This window comes from Canis lupus, chromosome 1 (assembly GCF_011100685.1).
Source record: "Canis lupus familiaris isolate Mischka breed German Shepherd chromosome 1, alternate assembly UU_Cfam_GSD_1.0, whole genome shotgun sequence".
NCBI lineage: Eukaryota > Metazoa > Chordata > Mammalia > Carnivora > Canidae > Canis > Canis lupus.
Window position 1 is genome coordinate 82,509,111 of NC_049222.1, and position 23,727 is coordinate 82,532,837.

The following is a 23,727-nucleotide window of genomic DNA, read 5'->3' on the forward strand; positions in this document are numbered from 1 at the left end:
TTAAATTTAGAACACTAACACAAAGGTTTATCATGCTTAAATTTAGATCAGTGCCTACATCACAAGGACTCACCCTAGATGAATGAAATTACATGGAAGGCATGTTTTTCTGTTAAGAAGAAAAATATGTTCTCATGATAATTGAGGATGTCTGAACAAGGGACAGGAGGTAAAAATAGGTCAAGGGGAATTTACCGAGATCAGTGGTCAGCTTCCTATGAGAGCATATACATTTGTCACAGTTTTCTCCAGTATTTTCTATTCCCCTACACTTGACTTACTAGTACTGGACTCAGTACTGTTTAGAGAGAAGAGATGGTAGCTCATGACCCAAAACTGTCTTCACCAACATATATTCATAATGAATCTTTAAATATTCAGAGAAAGGGCAGCCTGAGTGGGTCAGCAGTTTAGCACCGCCCTCGGCCCAGGGCATGATCCTGAAGACCTGGGATCGGGTCCCATATCGGGCTCCCTGCATGGAGCCTGCTTCTCCCTCTGCCTGTGTCTCTACCTCTCTGTCTCCCTGTGTCTCATGAATAAATAAATAAAATCTTTTTAAAAAATCAGAGAAGGATAGGAAATAACATCAGTTGGTACCTTCTCAGGAATGTTAGGCATTTTACATTTATTGCTTAATTTTTCAGCAACTCAATGAGGTAGATGGTGTATCTCTGTTTCACTGATAGAGACCAACAAAGTATATACTTTCCTCTGCTGACAGCAATTTAATATGCTCAAATTTACACAGAGGAAGAATTATATACGAAGTCAGGTCTGTCTTTACTCCAAAGCAAGTATGTTGCCTCTCATTTTGAAAAATTATTATTAAATACCCAACATAAGTATATTTTATTAGTTATTTGCTTTTCCCCTTGGTGTGTGGTTTCTTATGTGAGCTAGTAGGAGAAATGGCTTTCTGTGTACACAGAGCAAGACTGGTACCCATGGTTCTTATTCCCAGGAACTGCAGAAAGTCTTTATTCTAAGTGGGGCCACTTCGGATAGATTTAGTATACATACTTGGTCTATTCCAAGCAAGTTGAAAATGTGATCCTGGAATCTCTGGGTTGCCTTTTAAGAGAAAATTAAAAGAGAAAGTGAAAATTAAATCCCACACAATTTTTTACACTCTCTGCTTCGCTTTTTTTTCAGACTGCCATCAGAGGATGTAGGCATGGACATCTCCTTTGAGGAGGGAATGCCAAGCCCCAGTGCTGCAGACATGAGGCCCGGTGAGAGGAGCGTGTGTTCATTTCCTTCAGTGCTAGTCTGTATCCAGACCTTGTCATTATTCAGTGAGAGAACCATTTCCTATGCATCCAACTCGTGATTTCAGTGATAAAAATGAAGAGGAAAAACAAAATATGTGTGAGGAGGGTGTTAGGCTACATTTGGTAGCCTACAATTTCAGAGTTGACATGAACACTGATGCTCACTTGTGTGGGCCACCTTTGACCTCCTGGACCACTGCTGTAATTGCCAGTGTGTTTAGTTCCCGTGATAAGTGGCTACCATATGTCAGAATACCCAATTCTAACTAACATCTAAGTTCCCCAGATTTGTACGTCAGTGTGAGAATATTTAAAATTAAAAAGGCTCAGTATCCTGGTTATTCAAACGAACAAACAAAAACTCTACATGCCACAGATCTCCAGCTCAAGGCACACACAAAAAGAATTTTAAATTTCCAGGTGCATCATACTCTCACTTTGTGCTAATATCACTCCTGTGCACTGTACAGCTTTAGGATCATGACACAATCCTGAACCCTAATGTTATCAGCCAAACCCAGAATGGAGCAGAAGAGAGTGGGTTATTTATCTATCTACCTACCTATCTATCTATCTATCTATCTATCTATCTATCTATCTATCTATCTATTTTTCTGTAAAGTACATTTTTCAAGCTACTAGTCATGTGACATAATTATTCATAATTATTCTTACCACTGTATGCCTACATTACTCTTAAAGTTTCACAATGTACAAGTTGTGAATGTACAGGTATTAAGGCTATGGTTATCCTATATGGTACTAGTCTGCTACATGTGGCTATTTAAATTGATTAAAATTTAAAACAAACTTGAAAAGCTCAGTTCTTCATTTGTACTAGCTTCATTTCAAGTGCTCAACAACTACACAGAAGGTTTCTATCATCTCGAAAATCTCTTTTGAACAGCACTGCTCTGAGAATTCATGTAACATAGAAATCCAATGTTTATCAAACTTATTGGTCAATGGAAAGTTTTTCAGGTATAATACATAAAAATATTACATGGAACACAGTTTTGGTGATGTTCTATATGGAGAAAAAAATTTAGTGACAAAGAAACAGAGTCACTTTCCTTAGAACAAGACCAGAGTTAGAATTCTAGAATTAAGGAATATACTAGATGGCCTTTCAAAAATTTTGTGATAGGAATCCTGAAAATTTCTATTTTTAGGTTAACTCTCTACCATTGTTGAGGTGGGACTGACTTGGTTAAAAATGACTTCTGCAGCTGTGGTTCTGTTAAGTGAAAATCACAGGAGAAGCAAGATGCATATTGTATTGAGAGGGTGGCAGCTAATTCCATGAACCTTAACATGTGAAGACTATCACTTATGGTACAGGAACTAATGTTAAGAAATATTGCCATAAAAGGTAGTGACCACTTAAGCAAATATCTCAGTTTTATTTTTAAAAAAGAAATAGAATGCCAAAGAAAGGTCACTACAGATCATTCATAGAGTTGGCAGGACCTGGCAAAGAGGTATTTTGGGAGTGCCCATGAACATAATAGAAAAAGTTCTTACCCTTCATTCCATAGAAATGATGTCTGCAAGAACCATTATGAGATCTATGTATGCTTAGCTGTTTTTCTTATGCATCATAGAGATTCAGTTCATTGTTAAATCAGTGTCACGTTCTCAAACCTGAACAGGGCAGGTCTGGAAACTGGTTAGCAAGAGCTCCCACTTTTTTTTTTCTACGTGGTCAGGGCTCATGTGTCTGGGATGAGCCAGTACTGAGGCCTGCTGGTCAAGAAGGGGACCCAAATTCTATGTGTGGTTGTTTAGCAGGCATGCCTTTGCTTAAGGGTCTTAAAAATGTTTTTCACTGGGGCCCACACCCACTGTTTGTAGCCATGTGTATGGTCTAGTACTTGATATTCCCATTTTTTTCTTCTTTAGAACCTCCTAATTCTCTAGATCTTAGTGATGCTCATCCTCGGAGAATCAAACTCACAGCCCCAAATATCAATCTTTCTCTGGACCAAAGTGAAGGATCTGTTCTCTCTGATGATAACCTGGACAGTCCAGATGAAATTGATATCAATGTGGATGAACTCGATACCCCTGATGAAGCAGATTCTTTTGAGTACACTGGGCATGGTAAGTCACCAAATTGTCAAGGCCATAGTTTGGTGAAAAGTGAAAGATTATCTAAATGGCCTCGGAACAAACCTCCCATTTTGTTGCTTTCTGTGATTTCTAGAAGCTTTTGTTTGTATCTCAGGTCATAGGTGGCTGTGATTGACAGTTTAGAGTGTAATAGAACAGGTATGGTTCATAGAGGTTCTCCATAGCCACCGTTCCTTTGTTAAATGATCTTGGCACGCCTTGTACTAGGCACTGGTTGTGGGAAAATTTTTACATGCTGTGTTGTAAGAAAATTTGGGCTGGGTTTGCAGGCAAAGAGAATTGAATCTGGAAGATAAAATTTGAAGCAGAGAAATGAGAGCTTACTAATTTCTTTGTATAAGCTCCCTCTATCTAAAATGTTTTTCCTTAAAGATCCTTCCATGGTGCCTCCTCTTTATTCAGATCTTAATCAGATGTCACCTTCTCAGAGAGGCCTTCCTTGACCTCTGTCATCAAAGGCACTCCCCACACCCCTACCTAGTCACTTTTTATCCCTCTACTTATTTTATTTTCCATGCGTCAGTAATTGAAATCCTATTATTTAGCTATTTGCTTTATGTTTATTGTCTTTTTCTTCCCACCAGTATGTCTGCTCTGAGGGCAGGGACATTATTATGTTTATTGCTATGTATCTCCAGTAAAATAGGAAGGAAGGAGAGATGGCCTGGGCGGCAGGGGGGAGAGAAAAGTAAGAGTCGCTAGATCAAACACTCGCATTCCTGATATGAATATCAGTCTCACTTTAGTTCTTCCTCTTGCTCAGTAAAATTGGATTTGTTAAGAACTTATATCCAAATACAAAGCATTTGCTTTATAAAATGGCATTACATACATGGTTTCTATTTTATAGGGTGGTATTCTCTGACTTTCTAATATTTGAAATTCAAAGCAGGAGTATCCTGGCCACAGCTATTCCTTTTATACATTATGAAAATTATTATGGTCAAAAAACAAATACCACAGTGAAAGATGCCCTGATACCTACACAGCATCATTCCTAGGAGAACACAATTAGGAAATTAGGAAATTCATCAAATTTGCTAATTAATTCAACCATTGATCCCTGAGCCTCCAGGACACCTACCATGACCAGCGCAGATCCAGACACTACTTTCGATAAGTCTTTATTTCCTCAGGTTAAAAGAACTGGAAATGGCTAAGCTAATTGTGCCACAGTTTCTTATGCTGAAGTAGAGATTTTATATTGCATTGTTGCTGTGTTCTCAAATTTCCGCAGTTATCTGGGTATATGACCCTGTAAGTTGAAATACACAAGTAGAAGGTGAAAGGTCTTGAGTTCACATTCTTTCCTACCATCCCAGAGATACTTCCCCAGCTATTCCATCCACCCCAGTTGCCCCCAGCTGCTCCCAACCCTTTAACTGCTAATATATAAGAATCATGCCTTGATTCCAATCCCACAAGAAGACAGCCGTGGCATGAGCTGGTCCCTCCCTCTCTCCCCCTGTTGCCCTAGAGAGCCATGTCACACCACATCTAAACCTTCCCTGTTTATAAATAGCAAAACTGCCGAGCGAAGTACTGGTGGCTGTACAAACTGGTAATTAAAGCTGCCACTTGCTGACATAGTTTCTTTTATTTAGTCGACACAGTTTTGTTGAAAGAACCAGTTTCACAGCCACAACCCTACATTTAGGTCTTAAATTCAAAGGACAGAATTTTAATGTAAGTTGAACTGTAAAGCCCACCTTGAGTTTCAAACGAAGATGGATAGTCAGATGCTGTTTTGAACAAATGTAAACGTTAAGCATTGAAAAACACAAAGGGCATCTTTATTTCATAAACATGCAGATACAGAAAGCAGACTGTATAAGAGAAATGAGTACATTTTAGTGTACTAAATGCTTGAGTGTGGCATGTTTGTGGGTTTCTTGCGTGAGCATTTGGAACCAAGTGTATACATTCTAAATGAAATTGGAGTTTTGAAGGCACGGTGTTTCAAAATGTTTGGTCAGTGATTTCTCTATGAACCCCACCAGGATTTGTGCTGGGTCCTTCAGAAATATTAAGTATTTTAATCCTCAGCTCTGTCAATGTCAGTTCTAGGGATGGGTATCATGTGTACCCCATTTTAAGATGAAAACACTGAGGCACAGGTTAAATAATTTACGTAATGTCACATAGCTAGTCAATGTAGAGCCAGCTCAAACCCTGAGCTGTAGTCCTTGACTTCTGGACCATGTTTCTTCCCCAAAATACACTGACAATGAACGGAGAGGGCCTCTTACTAGGTCAGGTTAACACACCTGAAGCCCAGCCAGATGGCCCTACCTGTACATTTATTTACACGCCCTTTTATCCAGGCATTTTCATCACTTCAAGGCTCTTTACCAAGTACTTGAAGAAATTTCATGCCATTTGCCTGTTTTATTCTGTAGCTGATGACCGAGCATTCCTGGCAGATTATTTGCCCACAATGTGGTTTTGCTTATGAAACATTTTTGAATCTCACTTTCAAAAGACATTAAATCGGTCTCTACTTCCAATTTTCTTTAATAACTGTGTCCAAATTGCTGGAAGATATCGTTCAGTATATTTTTATATTGATATAATTAAAGCTTGACTTCCTTTGGTACTTACAAGTGACAAAGATATCAAAAGCACATAGATACGGAAGGATTTAGGTCAATCTTTCAGATTGAGGGAGATCTGAACCTTTTTATTTTTTAAAAAAATGCTTTATTTAATACTAATCCTAGAAACTTAAAAATATCCAAAGGTGAGAAAAATGATGACCTATTTCTGTTTTCCAAACCCACCTCAGTTATTTTCACCATAACTCAGATCCCAGCAAAAGCATGTCATGAGGGAAATGGAAAAATGATAAAGAATTCTAGCCTGAATATTACTGATAAGAGTGTTGTAAGAAACATTCATGTGCTTTTATATTTTTTCCTCCTAGGCTCCTAAATGATGGTTAGTGACCTCGTTTAAGCTACCATTTTCTGTTTAAAATTTATTTATTTGAGAGAGAGAGCCTGAGAGCATGCCAGGGCAGGGAGGGGGTGACAGAGGGAAGGAGTAAAGAGAAGAATCTTAGACAGGTTCCACTCCCAGAGCCCTACTCTGGGCTTGATCTCTGACCCTGAGATCATGACCTGAGCTGAAGTCAAGAGTCGGACGCTTAACTGACTGAGCCACCCAGGTGCCCCTAAGCTACCTTTTCCAAAACTAACCCCTAATAACAGACAGTTTGCAGCGTGAATAAGGTGCTCCATTATTTTTTCCAGACAACCAGGCCATCACGTCATTTAGCTTCCCCACCTACCATGTTCCACTATTCTCACAGCTGGCAGGTAACCGCCTCATAAAATCAATTCTGTGTTTTAACTGTACATATAAGCTATACCTAACTAAAATAAAAGTTAATCTTATTTTGTTTTAACCCCAAACAACCTGCCATAGGGCGTGGTCTGCAAGGAGGACACCTCTTTGTACTTGTGAATTGCTGAGTTTTACAGTCCAATTAACTGCCTCCCTGCACTTTGTCACCAAAAGCACTTTTAAAACTTCTTAACTGCACACAGGATGCCTTACCTCTAGCAAGAGAAAGTTCAAACAACGTCTGCTAAGATTATTCACATTATCGGTGTCTGATCATGATGTAGAAAGCTGGTCCCCTTGGCCAGACACATGTCCCTGACACCACCTCTAGGGAGTTCACGTTGTCCACCAACGCTGGGTTTCCCACCGTGGTCTGCACAGCACAGGATGTTCAGGAGCTTGTGTACTAAATCATCCCATGAAAGACAAAGGAAAATGTTCAAGTCGGCTCCTCCCCAGGGCTTAATTGACTTCCACAGTCACCAGGGAGAAAAGCTTGTTATTAAGGAAAGAAGACAAAGAAAATCAAGCGTTTCTTAGTGGAGAGGGCATCAGACCAAAAGTTAAATTCGGAGGCCCTGAGGATAGAGAGTTAAATGAGTCCTGAAATTTTTGAAAATAGAAAATGATGGCCATGGGGGCATGGGGGATGGGAATTTTGAGTGAAGCAGAAGAATCACGAAGATGGAGAGGATATTGCTAATTCAAGGGAGTAAATAAAGCCATCTTTATTTCTTGCTAGCTTACACTGTTGACATTTAGAAATGAACACTTTGAGAATTTACTGTATCCCTAGTTCTTAAATAATTTCTTTTGCCCATTTACATCAATCAGAAGTGGGAAAGGAGAAGGAACGCCAGCAACTTGCCAGCTCTCGTTCTCTGAAGCAATATGGATAACATCTCATAAAAAGGTCCACGCTTTTATACCAAAATGAGTGATAATGCTTTAAAGAAAATAATAAACTGTAGGAAAATGCTAGTATACATAGATATTTTTAGGTAGAAGTGCCCTTTCTTACTATAATACAGTGATCAAAAAACAAAGACAGAGGCACCTGGGTGGCTTAGTCGGTTGGGCATCTGACTCTTGGTTTTTGGCTTGGGTCATAATCTTGGGGTTGTAGATTGAGTCCCCATCCAGCTCTGCACTCAGCATGGAGTCGGCTTGGGGTTCTCTTTCTCTCTCTCTGCCCCACCCACTTGTGCGTTTTTGCTCTCTCTCTCTCTAAAATGAATAAATAGGGACACCTGGGTGGCTTAGCAGTTGAGCATCTACCTTTGGCTCAGGGCATGATTCTGGAGTCCTGGGATCAAGTCCCACATCCGGCTCCCTGCATGGAACCTGCTTCTCCCTCTACCTGTATCTCTGCCTCTCTCTGTGTCTCTCATGAATAAATAAATAAAATCTTAAAAAAAATAAATATTTAAAAAAATAAACCCATAAAGACAAAAATTAACAGATTCAGCTATATAAAAATATTAAATTTCTCTTTGAAAAAAATATCAGTTTAGAAGCCAAGCACAGGGGTCCTGGTTGGCTCAGTCAGTGGAGCATGAAATTCTGGAACTGAGTTGTGTGTGCGAGCCCTATGTTGGGTATAGAGATTACTTTAAAAAATCTTTAAAAAGAAAGGAAGAAATAATAAAAGCTAAGCACAAAGCAGGAAAATGGCTACAATGCATGACAAAGTTCTGTATAAAGAACCCAACAAATCAATAAGGACCACAATAGGCAAAGGACTTTATAGGTGCCTCCTTGTCAGTAGGAAAAATATAAATAGCCAATAAACACTTAACATTTTTCACCATCTTTAATAATTAAAGGAATATAAATTAAAAGAGCAAAGAGACAAGTTTCACCCTAAATTGTCCAGGGTTAAAAACTAATATCTTCCAGAGTTTTTGATAGTGTGAAGAAACAACTACTCATATATTTTGGTGTGACATATTCAAGGGCAAAAATACTCATGAAAACTTTACATCCTTATAGTCTCTGAACCAGCATCCCACGGCTATAAAGTTGACCTATAACAAGATGCATACAAAGGATACCTGAACAAAGATGCTTAATGAAGCAAATTCTTTATAAGAACAACAGAATAAGATAAAACTAAATTTCCATCACTATGAAATGATAAACTAAAAAATCAGTAAAATGGAATACTCTTTTTAAAATAAGCAAATAAACAGAGTTGGGGTTCCTGGGTGACTCAGTCAGATGAGCCTGTGACTCTTGATCTTGGGTTGGGAATTTGAGCTTCATGTTGGGTGTAGAGATTACCAAAATAAATAAATAAATAAACAAATAAACAAACTTAAAAAAAATAAGCAGAGGGTTTAGAGGGTTTATATTCACTGAAATGAAAAGAAGCCTATGCTATATTTTTAGGTAGAATCGTATTACAGAAGAGTAAGTATAAAACATGCAGAATGGGGGGCACGTGGGTGGCTCATTCAGTTAAGTGTCTACCTTTGGCTCAGGTTATGTTTTCAAGGTTCAGGGATCAAGCCCCAAGTTGCACTCCCTGCTCAGTGAAGACTCTGCTTCTTCCTCCACCCCTCCTTCCCCGCTGCTCGTGCTTTCTCTCTCTCATGCTCACTCTCTCTTTCTCTCAAATAAATAAATAAATAAATAAATAAATAAATAAATTCTTTAAAAAAAAAAAAAACATGCAGAATAAGGAGCCCCTGACTCAGTTGCTTAAGCATCCAACTCTTTTTTTTTTTTAATTTTATTTATTCATGAGAGACAGAGAGAGAGAGAGAGAGAGAGAGGCACAGACACAGGCAGAGGGAGAAGCAGGCTCCATGCAGGGAGCCCAATGCGGGACTCGATCCTGGGTCTCCAGGATCACACCCCGGGCCAAAGGCGGCACTAAACCACTGGACCAATGGGGCTGCCCTTAAGCATCCAACTCTTGATCTCTGTTCAGATCTTGATCTCAGGTCCTTAGTTTGAGACCCACATTGGACTCCACGCTGGGTGTGGAGCCTACTTAAAAAAAAGAGAGAGAGAGAGAGAGAAGGGCACCTGGGTGGCTCAGTGGTTGAGCATTTGCCTTTGGCTCAGGTCATAATCTCGGAGCCCTGGGATCGAGTCCCGCATTGGGCTCCCTGCATGGAGCCTGCTTCCCTCTGCCTATGTTTCTGCCTCTCCCTCTGTGTCTCTCATGAATAAATAATAATAAATAAATAAATTAAATAAATAAATAAATCTTTAAAAAATTATTTATTTTTTTAAAGATTTATTTATTTATTCATGAGAGATACAGAGAGAGAGAATGGCAGAGAGGCAGAGACAAGCAGAGGGAAAAGCAGGCTCTTCACAGGAGCCCCATGTGGGACTCGATCCCGAATCCCGGGATCACGCCCTGAGCCAAAGGCAGACGCTCAACCGCTGAGCCACCCAGGTGTCCCAAATCTTAAAAAATTTAAAAAGAACATGCAGAATATATAGAATGATCATACTTTGGGAGGGAAGTATGCTTGTATACTTCCCTACGTAATAAAAAGAATACACAGCAAACAATGAGTGAGAATGGCACCAGTGATTTTTGCAGTTTTTCTGGACAATGTCAGCATTGTTTCAACCTTTATTTGCATTTTATTTTAGAAGCAGGAAAAATAATACGGTATACACATTTTTAAAAATGTGGTAGCCTCAGTAAAAGCATGCAGAAAACAAAACAGTCACCCCTCCACCCCACACAGATCACACGGGTCAAGGAAGAGCAAGCCAGAAAGTCCCAAACAAGGATAGAGGGGCTGGTGGATGGTGAGTTTGTTGCAAGGTAGAGTGTGCACGTATAGGAACATTGAAGACAAGCCCACATCGGGGCCCAGAGACCAGATGGAAAACAGGGTCCCAGAAAGGGAGTAAAGAGAAGCATCCAGGGGTCCTCAGCCAAGAGGAAAGGAGAAGCAGGAAGGGATTCCAGACTGAGAGTCCAATGCCATTGGATGGATTTGTGCCAGTGATGCAGAGCTTGGTCTGAAGCCAAAGGTTGTTGTTTTCTGTCCTTAGTAAGATGAGGCACACTCATCTGGGAATGGAGAGGAAGCCAGAGTGAGGCAAGGCTCTGTAGGTGATGGTAGCTGTTGGTGTTGGCAAAAAGGCTAGGATGGCTTCCCAGCTCAATTTCAGTGTGCTGTTCTAAGTCACGGATAATCAGACACATTTGATGTGCCTTGAGGAATCTTCCAGAACATCATGGCTTTGTTGTGGTCTCCTTACCGAGTACCCATACTTTCAGGAAACTGTCCAAGCTTTCCTTTATTTACTCATTCACCTCAGTTTTCACTGAGAACTCTGTGCAGGTTTCCAAGTTAAATGTGGAGTTAGTTGATGGAGGTGAAAAATAGAAGTCGTTGGGACGCCTGGATGGCTCAGCGGTTTGAGCATCTGCCTTTGGCTCAGGGTGTGATCCCAGTTCCAGGGATCGAGTCCCACATCGGGCTCCCAGCAGGGAGCCTGCTTCTCCCTCTGCCTATGTCTCTGCCTCTCTCTCTGTCTGTCATGAATAAATAAATAAAATCTTAAAAAATGTAAAAAATAACAGAGGTGTTCAGGTACAATTTCTCGGCCCAAGGAATTCCCAGCCTCACGGTAAAATAAAGAGAATGAGAATCACACACTCAGGGTATAGTGTGATTGCAAACTACTTAAAGTCAGTGTTTGCATGGGCAGGTTTACTACTATAATACCTACTACTGTGCCTGACACATTGTGGCTATCTAGTTAAGTATTGTTCTTAATTATCAAAGTGGCATAAAATGAAAGAAGTACAATGTAAATCAAAAGTCCTTTCCCATGAGTGGAAAAATAAGAATGATAATATGCCACAGAATTATTGTGAAGGCTGTAAATAATCTTTTCCTTCAAATTATTTAAACATACAAAGAATAACCATTGTTAAACTCATAGATGAAGTAAAAATGAAAACAATTGCTGCTTATTCTTTTCAGAAAACTTAGCACGGTTGCTGTCTTTTTTTTTCTGGATGTGCAAGAGTGGGTAGTAAATGTTTCCCCAAAGAGTGTTCAGTGGGCTTTTTTATTGCCACATGCACCCACAAATAGGAATGTTATGAATTTTTGGCCTTGGAGCATTTCTGGTCTATACAGTTGTTTGTTTCTTACTTAATGTAAAATCTTTCTGTGGGGAATTTTGAAAAATCCATTGAAGGTAATATCATACTTATGCCCAAATTTACTTCTAATAGGGAAGGGAGCCCAAGTCCTTTGTAAGTCTTAGAGTCAGGGTCTAGGCTGGTGGTGTCATCAAGATACTAACCACTTAGGATGTGTGATCCAAGGAAACAAAATTGCCTGGGCTTGATAAATAGCCCTTCACCCCATGAGAAAAGTCCAGTCTTTAACCTGTGATCAAGGATGAATTGGTACCAGCCTGTCCTCCCTTGGCCCACTGAGGCAAGGCAGCTCTAGCCCTGCATCTATCCCCACCCTCAGCTTGGCCTTAGAATGGATTTGGCTGTTCAGTCCATCAATAAATAAGCGTCCTTTATGTGGTCAGGATGGTTGTGCAACATGGGGAGTGCCATCAGGTTAACTCTGTCTGGAGATGGGTTGTGGTTAAACTGCCTCAACTGTGGAGTCTTGCTCCCTCAGTCCTCCTGTATGCTTCACTTCCAGAAGTCTCCACATCTAACAAAGATTCTGGCCAAGAGTCAGAGTCTATTCCGGAGTATACAGCAGAAGAGGAGCGAGAGGACAACCGGTTGTGGAGAACTGTGGTGATTGGAGAACAGGAACAGCGTATTGACATGAAGGTCATCGAGCCCTACAGGAGAGTCATTTCGCATGGAGGTAGTCAAGCTCTTTGTGAATCAGGGAGGTGGGGAACAGGGCAGCCATATTTTTTTCTTAGATAATGAAAGAGGGTTTTTTGCAGCATGACGTCCTCAAAACCCTATTCTGTAATCAATACTCAGGGGGCCATAGAGCTAAGTACATTACCTCAGACTCAAACTCTATAGACATTGGAAATCCTATGTAAAAAATAGCTTTCCAAAGTGAAAACTGCTTTTCACATCAAGTATCTGACGGCTTTAATCTTCTGGGCAAATTTCTTGAAAACTGTAGTCGTCCAATTTAATAATGTCTGTTTGGAACTCATATGGATCAGTTGGATGGTCTTTTTATTGAAATATAGTTGACATACACTATTCTGTTAGTTTCAAATGTACAACAGAGTGATTCAACACTTAAATACATTATGAAATATTCAACAAACTTCCAGCTCTGAAATAAATAAGTCACAGGAATGATAAAGTATGGCACAGGGAATACAGTAAAAAATATTGTAATAATTTTGTATGGTGACGGATGGTGACTACCCTTACCATGGTTTGTAGGATTTAACTAAGTCTCTTCTGAGTCTCTACTACCATGGCCTGTAGTAAGATCAGTACTCCAGAGATGCTTCTCATAACGAAAAGGTCTTTTGATTATTCTTAGAAACTTTGGGAAGTCTCTTTAGGCTCAGCCTGGTCATCTTTTTTCCCCTCCCAGAAGTTTGCTTTTCTATACGCCTGGGCCTGACAACAGGCATTTCCAGTGAAAGCCTCCATCTGCTTAGGGAGGGACAAGCAAGAGAGAAACACTGTGTTCTGTGTCTCCAGTGCTTTGTAGGAGCTCCAGGAGCCTTGATTGATTTTGGAGCTGCAAAAATCAGATGAGCACAAGCAACACATTTAATGTTGTCAACTTTGGAAAACATAAATGGCTTTTTTATTTTTCTGCTGCATGCGCCCTGTTTCCTGCAGTCCTGAAGCACCACCCCAAACACTCTGCTGCTCTAGAAAAAAAGTGTAAGCTGACAAGGCAATTGTTGTTCTCTCTTCCTTAGCAAGGACAGGGAAATAAGCATCTTGGCACCGCATTAAGCCCATAGCTTTCGTTTTCTAACGAGCAGAAGGACATTTTGTTTTTTCGATCAGACTTCCCTCCACCAGCTAATTGCCCATCTTCCATCCATGCATTGTTCCCACCATGTAAGTGTTGAGGCCGGCCAGCGATCCTGACCTCAAGAGTGAAAGAAAATGCCCCTAGGTGCCCCTGGCCATGGCTTGCCTTTGCCCTGCCTCACTCTTTGACCTGAAACGATAATATGGCCCAGGGATGGCTGCCGTGGGACTGGAGGCAGTTGCCTCCAAGGGAAGCCTTTCCATAACCTCGCAGAATGGGAGCTGTCCTGATGTTGCTGCAAAGAGCAGACAACACACCACAGAGTCAACCCTTTCGTTCTTAGGACAAAAACCACAACCTAAACATCATCCCAGATCTTCCCAGAAGCGCATGTCTCTCTTGAGCCATGCTTCAGATATTTTTGGTTTGTTGGCTTTTTTGGAAATAAAAAGAAAACAAAACAGAGGCCGACTGTAAAAGTAGCCCGTGCCCATTCAAAAAAGGTCAACACTGGTAGAAAAGTCTGTCAAAGTAAATCAGGGTCACCCAGTAATAATCCATAAGAATGTTTACCACTCAGGTCTTAAATCAAGAGCCCCTTTGTTATGAGGAAGCGGCCTCACTGCTTCCCTGCCTTCCCGAGGCCAGGTTATTTCTCATTCTCCCAACAGACTCACCTGCTTGTTCTTTCAACCACAGTGAAAGTAGCTGGGTTGGGTGGGAGGGTTGAGCCCATGGATCTGCTGCCTGGCTCAGGAAAGAGTGATTATCATCAACCCACCAGAGGCTAAACAAAGCCACTGCTTCTGCTTCTCTTTGTGAAAGTTCAGCTTACACCTCAAGTCTAACCTGGTTTGCTGTGCCCTGCATCCCTGCCACCTCCTCCCCTGGCATTCGCTCCCCTCTGTTCTGTGTCGTGAGCTTGGTTTTGTCCGTGTGACTGCTGGTTGGTGTGGAAGAAAAGGCCACCTTTCCTCCCCGCCCCCCCCCCCCCACCACCAGCCCTGCCTCAGCCTCTTCCAGGAGCTGACCTGCATGAGTGCCTCTGGCTGCAGCCACCCACCTGGAACGTTAGCCAGATGCCGCCTCTTCTCACCCCCTGAGCAGCGTCTGTACTCTGTAGGTAAAGACAGTTCAGATTTTACTTCTGAATTTGCCAAGGCTCAGGCCACTGTGTTGGAAGCTGACACCGCTTTCTTAGACTTCAGTGATGATAAAGCAGGACTCCCTAGAGACCAATCTACTGCATTTGTTATCCTGGCTTCTGATGAGCATTTAAAATGGAGCATTCCACAGTGAGCAGAGGTCTTGTCTGGGGGTCTGGTGTTTTGCTCTGAGGAGGTTTTCCCATTCAGACCAACAGGAAAATGACAGCCGTACAGTGCAGATTAACCGCAAGATGGTGGTGATTAAAATTGCTGCCTCACTTGGCTGCAAAGCCAGGCTCTGCCAAGTGTCCATGCCAGTTGGGCACAAGGTGTGAGAGCAATATTGCAACAAATAATTCAGCCGTCAGCTTTGGTGAGTTCTATGTGAGCTATTGTAAGAGGCCTTGTACACAATATAGAACAGAGTTCAACACCTGTCTTTGCCACTTATCACTCTGTGACCTTGGTACATGACCTCACTTCTCAGGCCTCATCTATTTCATCAGTCCAAAGAGGGTGATAAAGCCAGTGTCACCTCCCATGAGTCCATGAGCAACATTCCTGTTACCTACTTCAATAGAAGAACAAAAAGAGGCTGGGTGGGGTCACTTTCAGGCCAGAAACTGGCTTTTTTGACCTTGGAACAGAGGATGCATTTAAATAACCAAGGACCGTCATACCAAACATTATACTGAGAAGTTTCCTTTCTTGTTTTTTTGTTTTGTTTTGTTTTGTTTTGTTTTTATTTCTCTTATTTCATTATAGGAGATTCAGGTAACTTCTCTACAGTGTTGCTGGACAAATAGCCCTGGAAAGAATGAGGAGAAGAGTTGCGGGCTGGTGTGTGTGTGTGTATGTTTTGTTGCGACTGTGACATCTTCCCTTCTCTCTCCATTCCATTTGCTGGCCAGCAAACTTGTGTTACGTCCCTTTCCTCTCTGTTCTGCCTCAGGTAAGGTTTGCACAATTGCCTCAGAGGGTCTCAGGAGGCCCTGCGGTGGGATTGCGAAGGCACCTCAGCACACACACCCCGAACTCAACTCCTGGGGATTAAGAAGAGAGTCAGATAAAATCACATGTTTCAAACAACCACACTTCAAATGAATTACTCGGCTGCTGACAGCCAACTTGAGCAAGCTGCATATTTAGCAGAGAGAAATTCGGTTAGCGGACAAAAAGCAGATAGGACTACTCATTCCCGTCATTGCTCTTTGCCAGCCATGATGATCTGAAGTATCCTTAGAGTCTAACAAAAATGGCTCCTCTGGGTCTTGGTTTGGAAAGAAAACTTCCATGAAGAAATCGTTTTCTTTCTGTTCCTTTTTGATAGCTTACATTTTATCTCCTCCTGTTCTCTCCCCCCTCTATCTTTTGCCTCTTCTTTCCTTCCTACAGCTACTCTGCCCAAAGGTACAAAAAAAACCACAAAAAGGCAAAAAAAAAAAAAAAAAAAAAAATCCCCACACGCACAAAAAACCACATCTCCATTTGTAAATTTCAGGAAATTTTTCTGTAAAGAGATATTTCTGGGTTAGACAATGAGCAGGAAGTGATGAGTCGATTCTTCACTAGTCCTTCAATGACATGAACCTGAGCAAACATGACACCACAGCACTCTGAGGACAGACACATTGACACAAAGAGCTGAAATGCCATTTAAGATGACTACTGTAATACTGTTTATAAACCTCATACTGTCCTTTAAAAAAAAATTCTTAGAAATTCTCCAGAAACAGAAAAAGAAACCAGAGTACCTGAGAGGTCATGATCTTGACACCCTGAGGCCAGGCAGCAACATCTAGAAAAGATGTTTCTGAAAGGATGCTTTTGTACTTGTTTGTAAGTTGGATTCATTATGTCTGTTATCTCTTTTAATGGACCTGGTCCTTGTCATTGTGCTGAGTCTAAATTACATACCGTTGTGGTGGTTAGCAGTAGCGTAGGGAAGACACCTTATCCTTTTCATTAGGTTATGAGTCTTAAATGCAGTTGTTCGGTGAAGCAAACTCTTCTTGTATTAAAAAACTCCTTCCCATCTTGTTCTAAAAAGAAATTGGTAAACACTGGCATGTTGGAAAAGACAGAACAAAGCAAATAATCCATAGGGAAGCTATCCCAATCCGGTTTTGCAAACATATATTACACCAGGTGTATACTTACATAGGTAGCATCTTCTAAGACATGCAGAGTAAACACTGTATACAACAACCTCAGATTAGTCATACACACAAACCCATAATTTGATATATTTTTAGTTGGTATCACTCTCTTCCCTCACCTCTTTTGTGATAGTGTCATGCTCTCTATCTTGGTCGAGAACATCTTATTAAACTGCTTTTCAAGAGTTAAGCCCATCCAAGTCTATATCCAGCTGGTATTTTACTGCCATGTAATCAGCAGGGGGGTATTTAGAGTCCTTAAAAAATGAAACACCCTGAGTTCTGATCAGGCTGGAGGGCATGTCCCGTCCGCCTACTCAGAGCTCTGAGGCAATCTCTGTTTAATGATTCTGAAATCCAGATCTATGTTATATGGCAAAAATTCCAAGTGCTTAAAAAAGGATATAAAAAAAGGTGGGGGTGGGGGGAGCACCTGGATGGCTCAGTTGGTCAAGTGGCTGACTCTTGACTTTGCCTTGGGTGGTGATCTCAGCGTGGTGAGATCAAGCCCCATGTCGGGCTCCATGCTAAGCATGGAGCCTGCTCAGGATTCTCTCTCTCCCTTTCTCTGTGCTCCTCCCCCTGCTCATGTGCTCTCTCTCTAAAACAAATAAATAAATCTTAAAAAAAAAAAAAAAAAAAAGACAATGCATTGCATCCATTTTTAAGCCTGAAAGATGTGTGAGATTTTACATATAAACCTGTGGGACTTTGACCAGTAGCTGTCATGAGTTTTAGAAATGAGCTCTGAGGGAACACAGAGCTTAAAGAATGAGACAGAGCTTTCAGATGTGGGAAAAATGTCCTGAGATGTCCCTATATTTTCCTTGACTCTTTGGAGTTCCACACTTGCCTTTTATCTCCTTACCACCACATGCAAACAGACCTCCACTCCCTGTCCAGGTTACTAGGAAGTAATTCTCAAGTTTTCCCAAAGTATATATTTTCATAAAATTCAAAGAGAGGTCAGCATTAACCAGGCCCTTCTTGGGTTTGCTCCATTTTAAAAAGATGAGGCTGTAAATTCTGTGCACAGGTATTCTAGGCCTGGCCAGAACTTTCCGTGTGTCCCTGCACTATCTATTGAATTTGGAGACCCCGGGGATGCAAATGAACCAGTCCTCAAAATAAAAATAAAGGTGCTTTATTTGTGAAACTACTAGTATCTTCTGGTCACTGGAGTACATGCATCTGATTATATTGCAGTTTAGTAAATAGATTTCCCCTTTACATTAACCAGAGTCTAAAATGAATAAAAACTAAAGAGGATCAAACAGATCTTCTCAGCCATTGAAGGACAGAAGCATTATATAAATTAGAAACCTGTAAGTCAAAACCTCCATTCTTTGACAAATTGAATACATACCCCATTCATGACGATGTACAACACATATAATCGTCCATAATAAATGGATATGCTGTATATGCAAATATATTCACACTGTGTGTTTAAGACTCTATATAACATACACTTTAACTACTGACAAGTAAATTTATGTTTGTACTTCTAGAACTATAGTCTATATCATACTCACTTAAAGATTTATCTATTACATCCATATACACACACTTGCAAGGCTTCCAGATTTGTCCTTTAGGTTAAATATTTTCTTATTAAGAGCTTTCAGTTGGTTACAAATGTCTTTTTGTCTGTCCCCCAGGCTACTATGGGGACGGCCTAAATGCCATCATTGTGTTTGCTGCCTGTTTTCTGCCAGACAGCAGTCGGGCGGATTACCACTATGTCATGGAAAATCTTTTCCTGTGAGTGATACTTTTGACAAAGCGCTTTGAGTGAATGTCTGTGGCATGTCATGGCAGATAGAGCATATTTAAGAAGAGGAAATAGATGATGGAGAATATTTGTAGCCTTTGTTGAAAATCAATGAAATCTCTGTCAAGGAATATTGCTCAAGATTTTGTCAGCAGAATGAATTGAAAACAAAAAGAACACAGTTTTTCCTGCCCTCTAAAATTCTGTAACATTTCCTTTGGCTAACGTGTTATGTCCATTCCCCAATAACATATTTTTAGTCATGATAACCCAGCTTTATTTGTGTCATTCACTTGTGCCCTTGGTATATAACAACATTGTTGACATTTTTAAAATTCAGGTTCTAACTTACACATTTTTTTAGTGTACCTGCATTAAAAAAAAAAAAAAAAAAAAAAAGATAACCATACAAATAAATGAGCAATACTCACTCTCAGAGAAATACTTAGGGAACTGCATTCTTTTCAAGGTAAAGAGGTAATATACACAACCATTCTTAAATGTCATACACCCTATAATTTAAATGTTATATAATTAGAGTGTAAATACAATGAACTGTTTCATGTGGGAAATGAAAACACTCCTCTTCCTTCCTGTGATCAGATATGTAATAAGTACTTTAGAGCTGATGGTAGCTGAGGACTATATGATTGTGTACTTGAACGGAGCAACCCCGAGACGGAAGATGCCAGGGCTGGGCTGGATGAAGAAATGCTATCAGATGATTGACAGACGGTATGTAGGCTCCATTATTTAATCCCTGTCTTGACTTCCTCAATAACTCCCATTTCTAATTCCCTGTAATCTACCAAAACTGTGATCACCTTCTAGGAACACTGAATTATGTGGAGTTGAAATAATAAATTATACAAATATTAATAGAAGTGTCACTTGATGCCCCAAATCTGAAATAAAGCTAGATTTTGTTAGATATTGTCATCTCAAACCTGGTGACCAACTCTGTTCTAAACTATGCATACGTCTTTGCCACGTGGAGGTGCAATTGATGCTGATAAACCAGAATAGCCATGATTCTTTATTGGTTTCACGTGATCTTAATGATGTTTATGTGCACTGGAACTGTTGATTTCAGCAACTATTGTGCTCTTATCTCATTATTCAGTGATAATTCTACTTAACTGCTAGCCCATTAGGTGCCTTGGTGCACCTTTTCCTCGAGATACTTTACTTCCATCCATACTGGCTTGACTAGAACAAAACATGTTATATTGCTAACCACAGGAAAATTATCATAACCATACAAACTTATGGTGTCTGCAGTTAAGTGTGGCATCCCCTTAGATGTGGCTCCTTGCATGATCTTATATTAACTAAGATCCATTTATTGACCCAAACACTTATAAAGTAGCATTGCTAATGCTGGAAAACATGCCCAAATGTCAAGAACATTAAAATGGTAATCTGAAGGCCAAACAACCACATGTTATACTGTTAGTTGTTTCAGAAGAAGAAACCAAGGCTCAATCGGCTAAATTGCTAGTAAGAATGTGTTCTTTTCAAAATAGTAAATATAATGCTGGCAAAAATGAAAAGCATTGTTAAGCAAACTCTAGATTTATGCGCTCCAGATATACAAACATTCTATTTTACATTGATTCCTATGGGAAGTTGAGGTTGGCATCATCCAAATTATAAATCATTTCTCAAAAAGTATTTTTTTATTAATTATGGTCATTCTATACCTTCCCATCAGGTATTAGCAACTTACTAGAACTCTAATATTATAATGTTCTTATTTGGGGATACACTTTCTGTTTTACCTCCTACCAGAAAGAGGTTGTGAGTTACTCTTTTTCTTTTTTTAAAACAGGTTGCGAAAGAATTTGAAATCATTCATCATTGTTCATCCATCTTGGTTCATCAGGACAATCCTTGCAGTGACACGACCTTTTATAAGGTACATTGTTATTATAGAAAAACTAAAAGCACTATTAGTAGTTTTCCAAAATATGTCCTATAAACAAGAATTCATAAACTGAAGGAGTATTTAGGAAGACATATTTTGCCTCTGGCTTTCCTGGAAAGATATTTTGAACTATCTAGCAAGAGCCCTGAGTAAGAGTGAGCATTATTTTATAATGACTCTTTTCCCCCATTATTACAAAATGTGACCTCACTATGAAGTAGTGGGGTCTCCATGCCACATTACAGAAGGGTAGATAATACTTTTAAAGTGATATGGTATTTTGTAGAGAATAGAAAAGGAAGCATAACATGGCAATAGAGGGGCACCTGGCTCAGCAGTTGAGCATCTGCCTTTGGCTCAGGTTGTGGTCCCAGGATCCTGGGGTCGAGTCCCACATCAGGCTCTCTGCAGGGAGCCTGCTTCTCCCTCTGCCTATGTTTCTACTTCTCTCTCTCTCTGTCTCTCATGAATAAATAAATAAAATCTTAAAAAAATAGAAAATAGAAAATAAGGAAAAACCAAGGACAGAATCAGGAGCAATGACTTATCCTAATTCTTTTTCTGAACACAGATCATATAGGCCACGAAACTTGGGGAAAGAGTCTGTACAGCCATTCTGAGAACTTTTTTGATTGCTCATGAGGATTCCTGGTCTCAATTCAGCTCAATTCAGTGAATATTTATTCACCATCTATATTGTGTTAGATAGCGTATAACCTTACATTTTGGGGATGCAAAGAAAAATAAAACATGCCTCATAATGTAGTAGGATTTGGAACAGTTAAATGCAAGGGACAGTAAGTATTTCCTAGAGCTTTAAAATGAAATACAGTCTTATACAACATCAGGATGCAGATTAGATAAATGGGAAGTTTTCTGTTTCAAAGTTACTAATGAATTTCTAAGAAACATTCTGGTCATTTCTGGAGAAAAAAACAAAAACAAAACCTAAAAGTTAAAAACCTTTATTTACTTTTTACATATAGTTTACTGTGCCTTCCAGATTCATCCTTTTTTGTTCAGCGTACACTTATATATATGTAGCATTTCCATCTTCTACTTCCAACAATTGAATAGCATCGTTCAAAGCAGTTTTCCTCTGGCGAAGTTTAGTTCTTTACCATATTGTATTCAATTGCTTCAGAAAATCCTATGAGGGCAGCCTGGGTGGCTCAGAGTGTTAGCGCCGCCTTCAGTCCAGGGCGTGATCCCGGGGGACTGAGTCCCACGTCAGGCTCCCTGCATGGAGCCTGCTTCTCCCTCTGCCTGTGTCTCTGCCTCTCTCTCTCTCTCTCTGTCTCTATGAATAAATAAATAAATTTTTTATTTTTTGCATTAGAAGACTGGAAAATTTATTTTTTTATAATAAATTTATTTTTATTGGTGTTCAATTTGCCAACATACAGAATAACACCCAGTGCTCATCCCGTCAAGTGTCCCCCCAGTGCCCTTCACCCATTCACCCCCACCCCCGCCCTCCTCCCCTTCCACCACCCCTAGTTCGTTTCCCAGAGTTAGGAGTCTTTATGTTCTGTCTCCCTTTCTGATATTTCCCACACATTTCTTCTCCCTTCCCTTTATATTCCCTTTCACTAATAAATAAAATCTTTTAAAAAAAATCATATGAGGGGCACCTGGGTGGCTCAGTCAGTTAAGCAGCTGCCTTTGGCTCAGTCCATAATCATGGGGTCCTGAGATTGAGCCCCAGATTGGGCTTCCTGCTCAGTGGGGAGTCTGCTTCTCCCTCTGTCCCCCCCTGCTCATGCTTGCTTGCTCTTTCTCTCTCTCTCTGAATAAATTAAATTTTTAAAAAATCATATGAAATATTTAAGATATACAAAAAGCCACTTATTTTAATAATAGAAATGTTTTTGACAGTGGATTAGGAATCAGTGTACCCTGAAGAGCTTATAAAAAATTTCATGGTGGATGCCTGGGTGGTTCAGTTGGTAGAGCATGCAACTCTTGATCTCAGAATTGTAAATTCAAGCCTCCTGTTGGATGCAAAGATTACTTAAAAATAACATTTTTTTTTAATTTAATGAGAAAAAAATAAACAGCATTCATATTCATTCACTAATGTCTACTTAATAGTTTGAGTGTTACAATTATAAAACAAATAAATTTCTTGATAAATAACAAAATATTTGTTACTGTAAGGATACTGAAAAATAACTATAATTCAACATTATTTATTGAAGGGGCTTCAAGATAATAAATATAGCAAAAATAATAAAATTAGGGCAAATAGTATTGTGGTAAATTACAGAAAACAATGGTTTACATTTATTGAGTACTTACAGGTATTGTTTCATTTACTTATAGTGACAATCCTCTGAAGGAGGACCTGTCTACTATTTCCCTTATATAGGAAAAGTCCCTGGGGTTCAGTGAGGTCAAATAAATTGTCTACAGCAAGAGCCAGCACACCCATTCTGTAAAGGATCAAATGGTAAATATTTTAAGATGTGTGGGCCATCTGGTCTCAGTCACCGCTGTTTGACTCTATCATGATAGGTCAAAAGCAGTCATAGACAACATGTAGATAAGTAAGTATGGCTGCCTTCCAAACTTGATATAGGAACACTGAAATTGAATGTCTTAAAAAGTTTTACATGTCACAAAATATTCTTATTTTGATATCTTTTGAAATGTTTTCTTTATTTTTTAAGATCATATTTATTTGAGGGAGAGAGTGAGCAAGAGAGAGAACAGGAGCAGGGGCAGAGAGAGAGAGAGAAGCAGACTCCTCGCTGAGCAGGGAGCCCAACATGGGGCTTGATCCCAGAACCCTGAGATCATGACCTGAGCTGAAAGCTGATGATTAACCTACTGAGCCACCCAGGTGCCCCTTAAATATTTTTTAAAAATGTAAAAACCATTCTTAGCCATACGACTGTGAAAACAGTCAACAAGCTGGCTTTGGCTCGTGGGCTATAGTTTGCCAACCCCGGTCGAATGTAATACAGCCAATAAATGATAGACTCAGGCTTTGAACCCAATTGTCTGCCTCATTATAAAGAAAAGACGTTACAAAA

General features: G+C 40.0%; 1 protein-coding gene and 1 long non-coding RNA gene across 11 annotated transcripts in view; one reads left to right on the forward strand and one right to left on the reverse strand.

The window, feature by feature from the left end:
• Positions 1-23,727, forward strand: part of PRUNE2 (prune homolog 2 with BCH domain) — a 256,556-nt gene that overhangs the window by 214,991 nt on the left and 17,838 nt on the right. For 6 of the 9 annotated variants that reach the window (XM_038527042.1, XM_038527046.1, XM_038527048.1 and 3 more), the window contains exons 10-16: positions 1,156-1,235; positions 3,177-3,377; positions 12,407-12,580; positions 15,595-15,603; positions 18,650-18,752; positions 19,366-19,497; positions 20,594-20,680. In XM_038527042.1, coding sequence (XP_038382970.1) covers positions 1,156-1,235; positions 3,177-3,377; positions 12,407-12,580; positions 15,595-15,603; positions 18,650-18,752; positions 19,366-19,497; positions 20,594-20,680 — 786 coding nt within the window. Of the gene's footprint in view, positions 1-1,155; positions 1,236-3,176; positions 3,378-12,406; positions 12,581-15,594; positions 15,604-18,649; positions 18,753-19,365; positions 19,500-20,593; positions 20,681-23,727 lie in introns of those variants that run through there. The other 3 variants (XM_038527044.1, XM_038527047.1, XM_038527051.1) reach the window with 2 other exon arrangements.
• On the reverse strand, positions 10,205-17,434 carry LOC119875976. Of its 2 annotated transcripts, none has more exons than XR_005354108.1 (4): positions 17,422-17,434; positions 16,747-16,871; positions 14,745-15,872; positions 10,205-13,435 (listed from the first exon to the last, which is right to left on the reverse strand). It is a non-coding gene; the product is annotated as an uncharacterized LOC119875976 (long non-coding RNA). The 2 variants fall into 2 exon arrangements; XR_005354107.1 differs by lacking the exon at positions 17,422-17,434 and adding an exon at positions 17,108-17,240.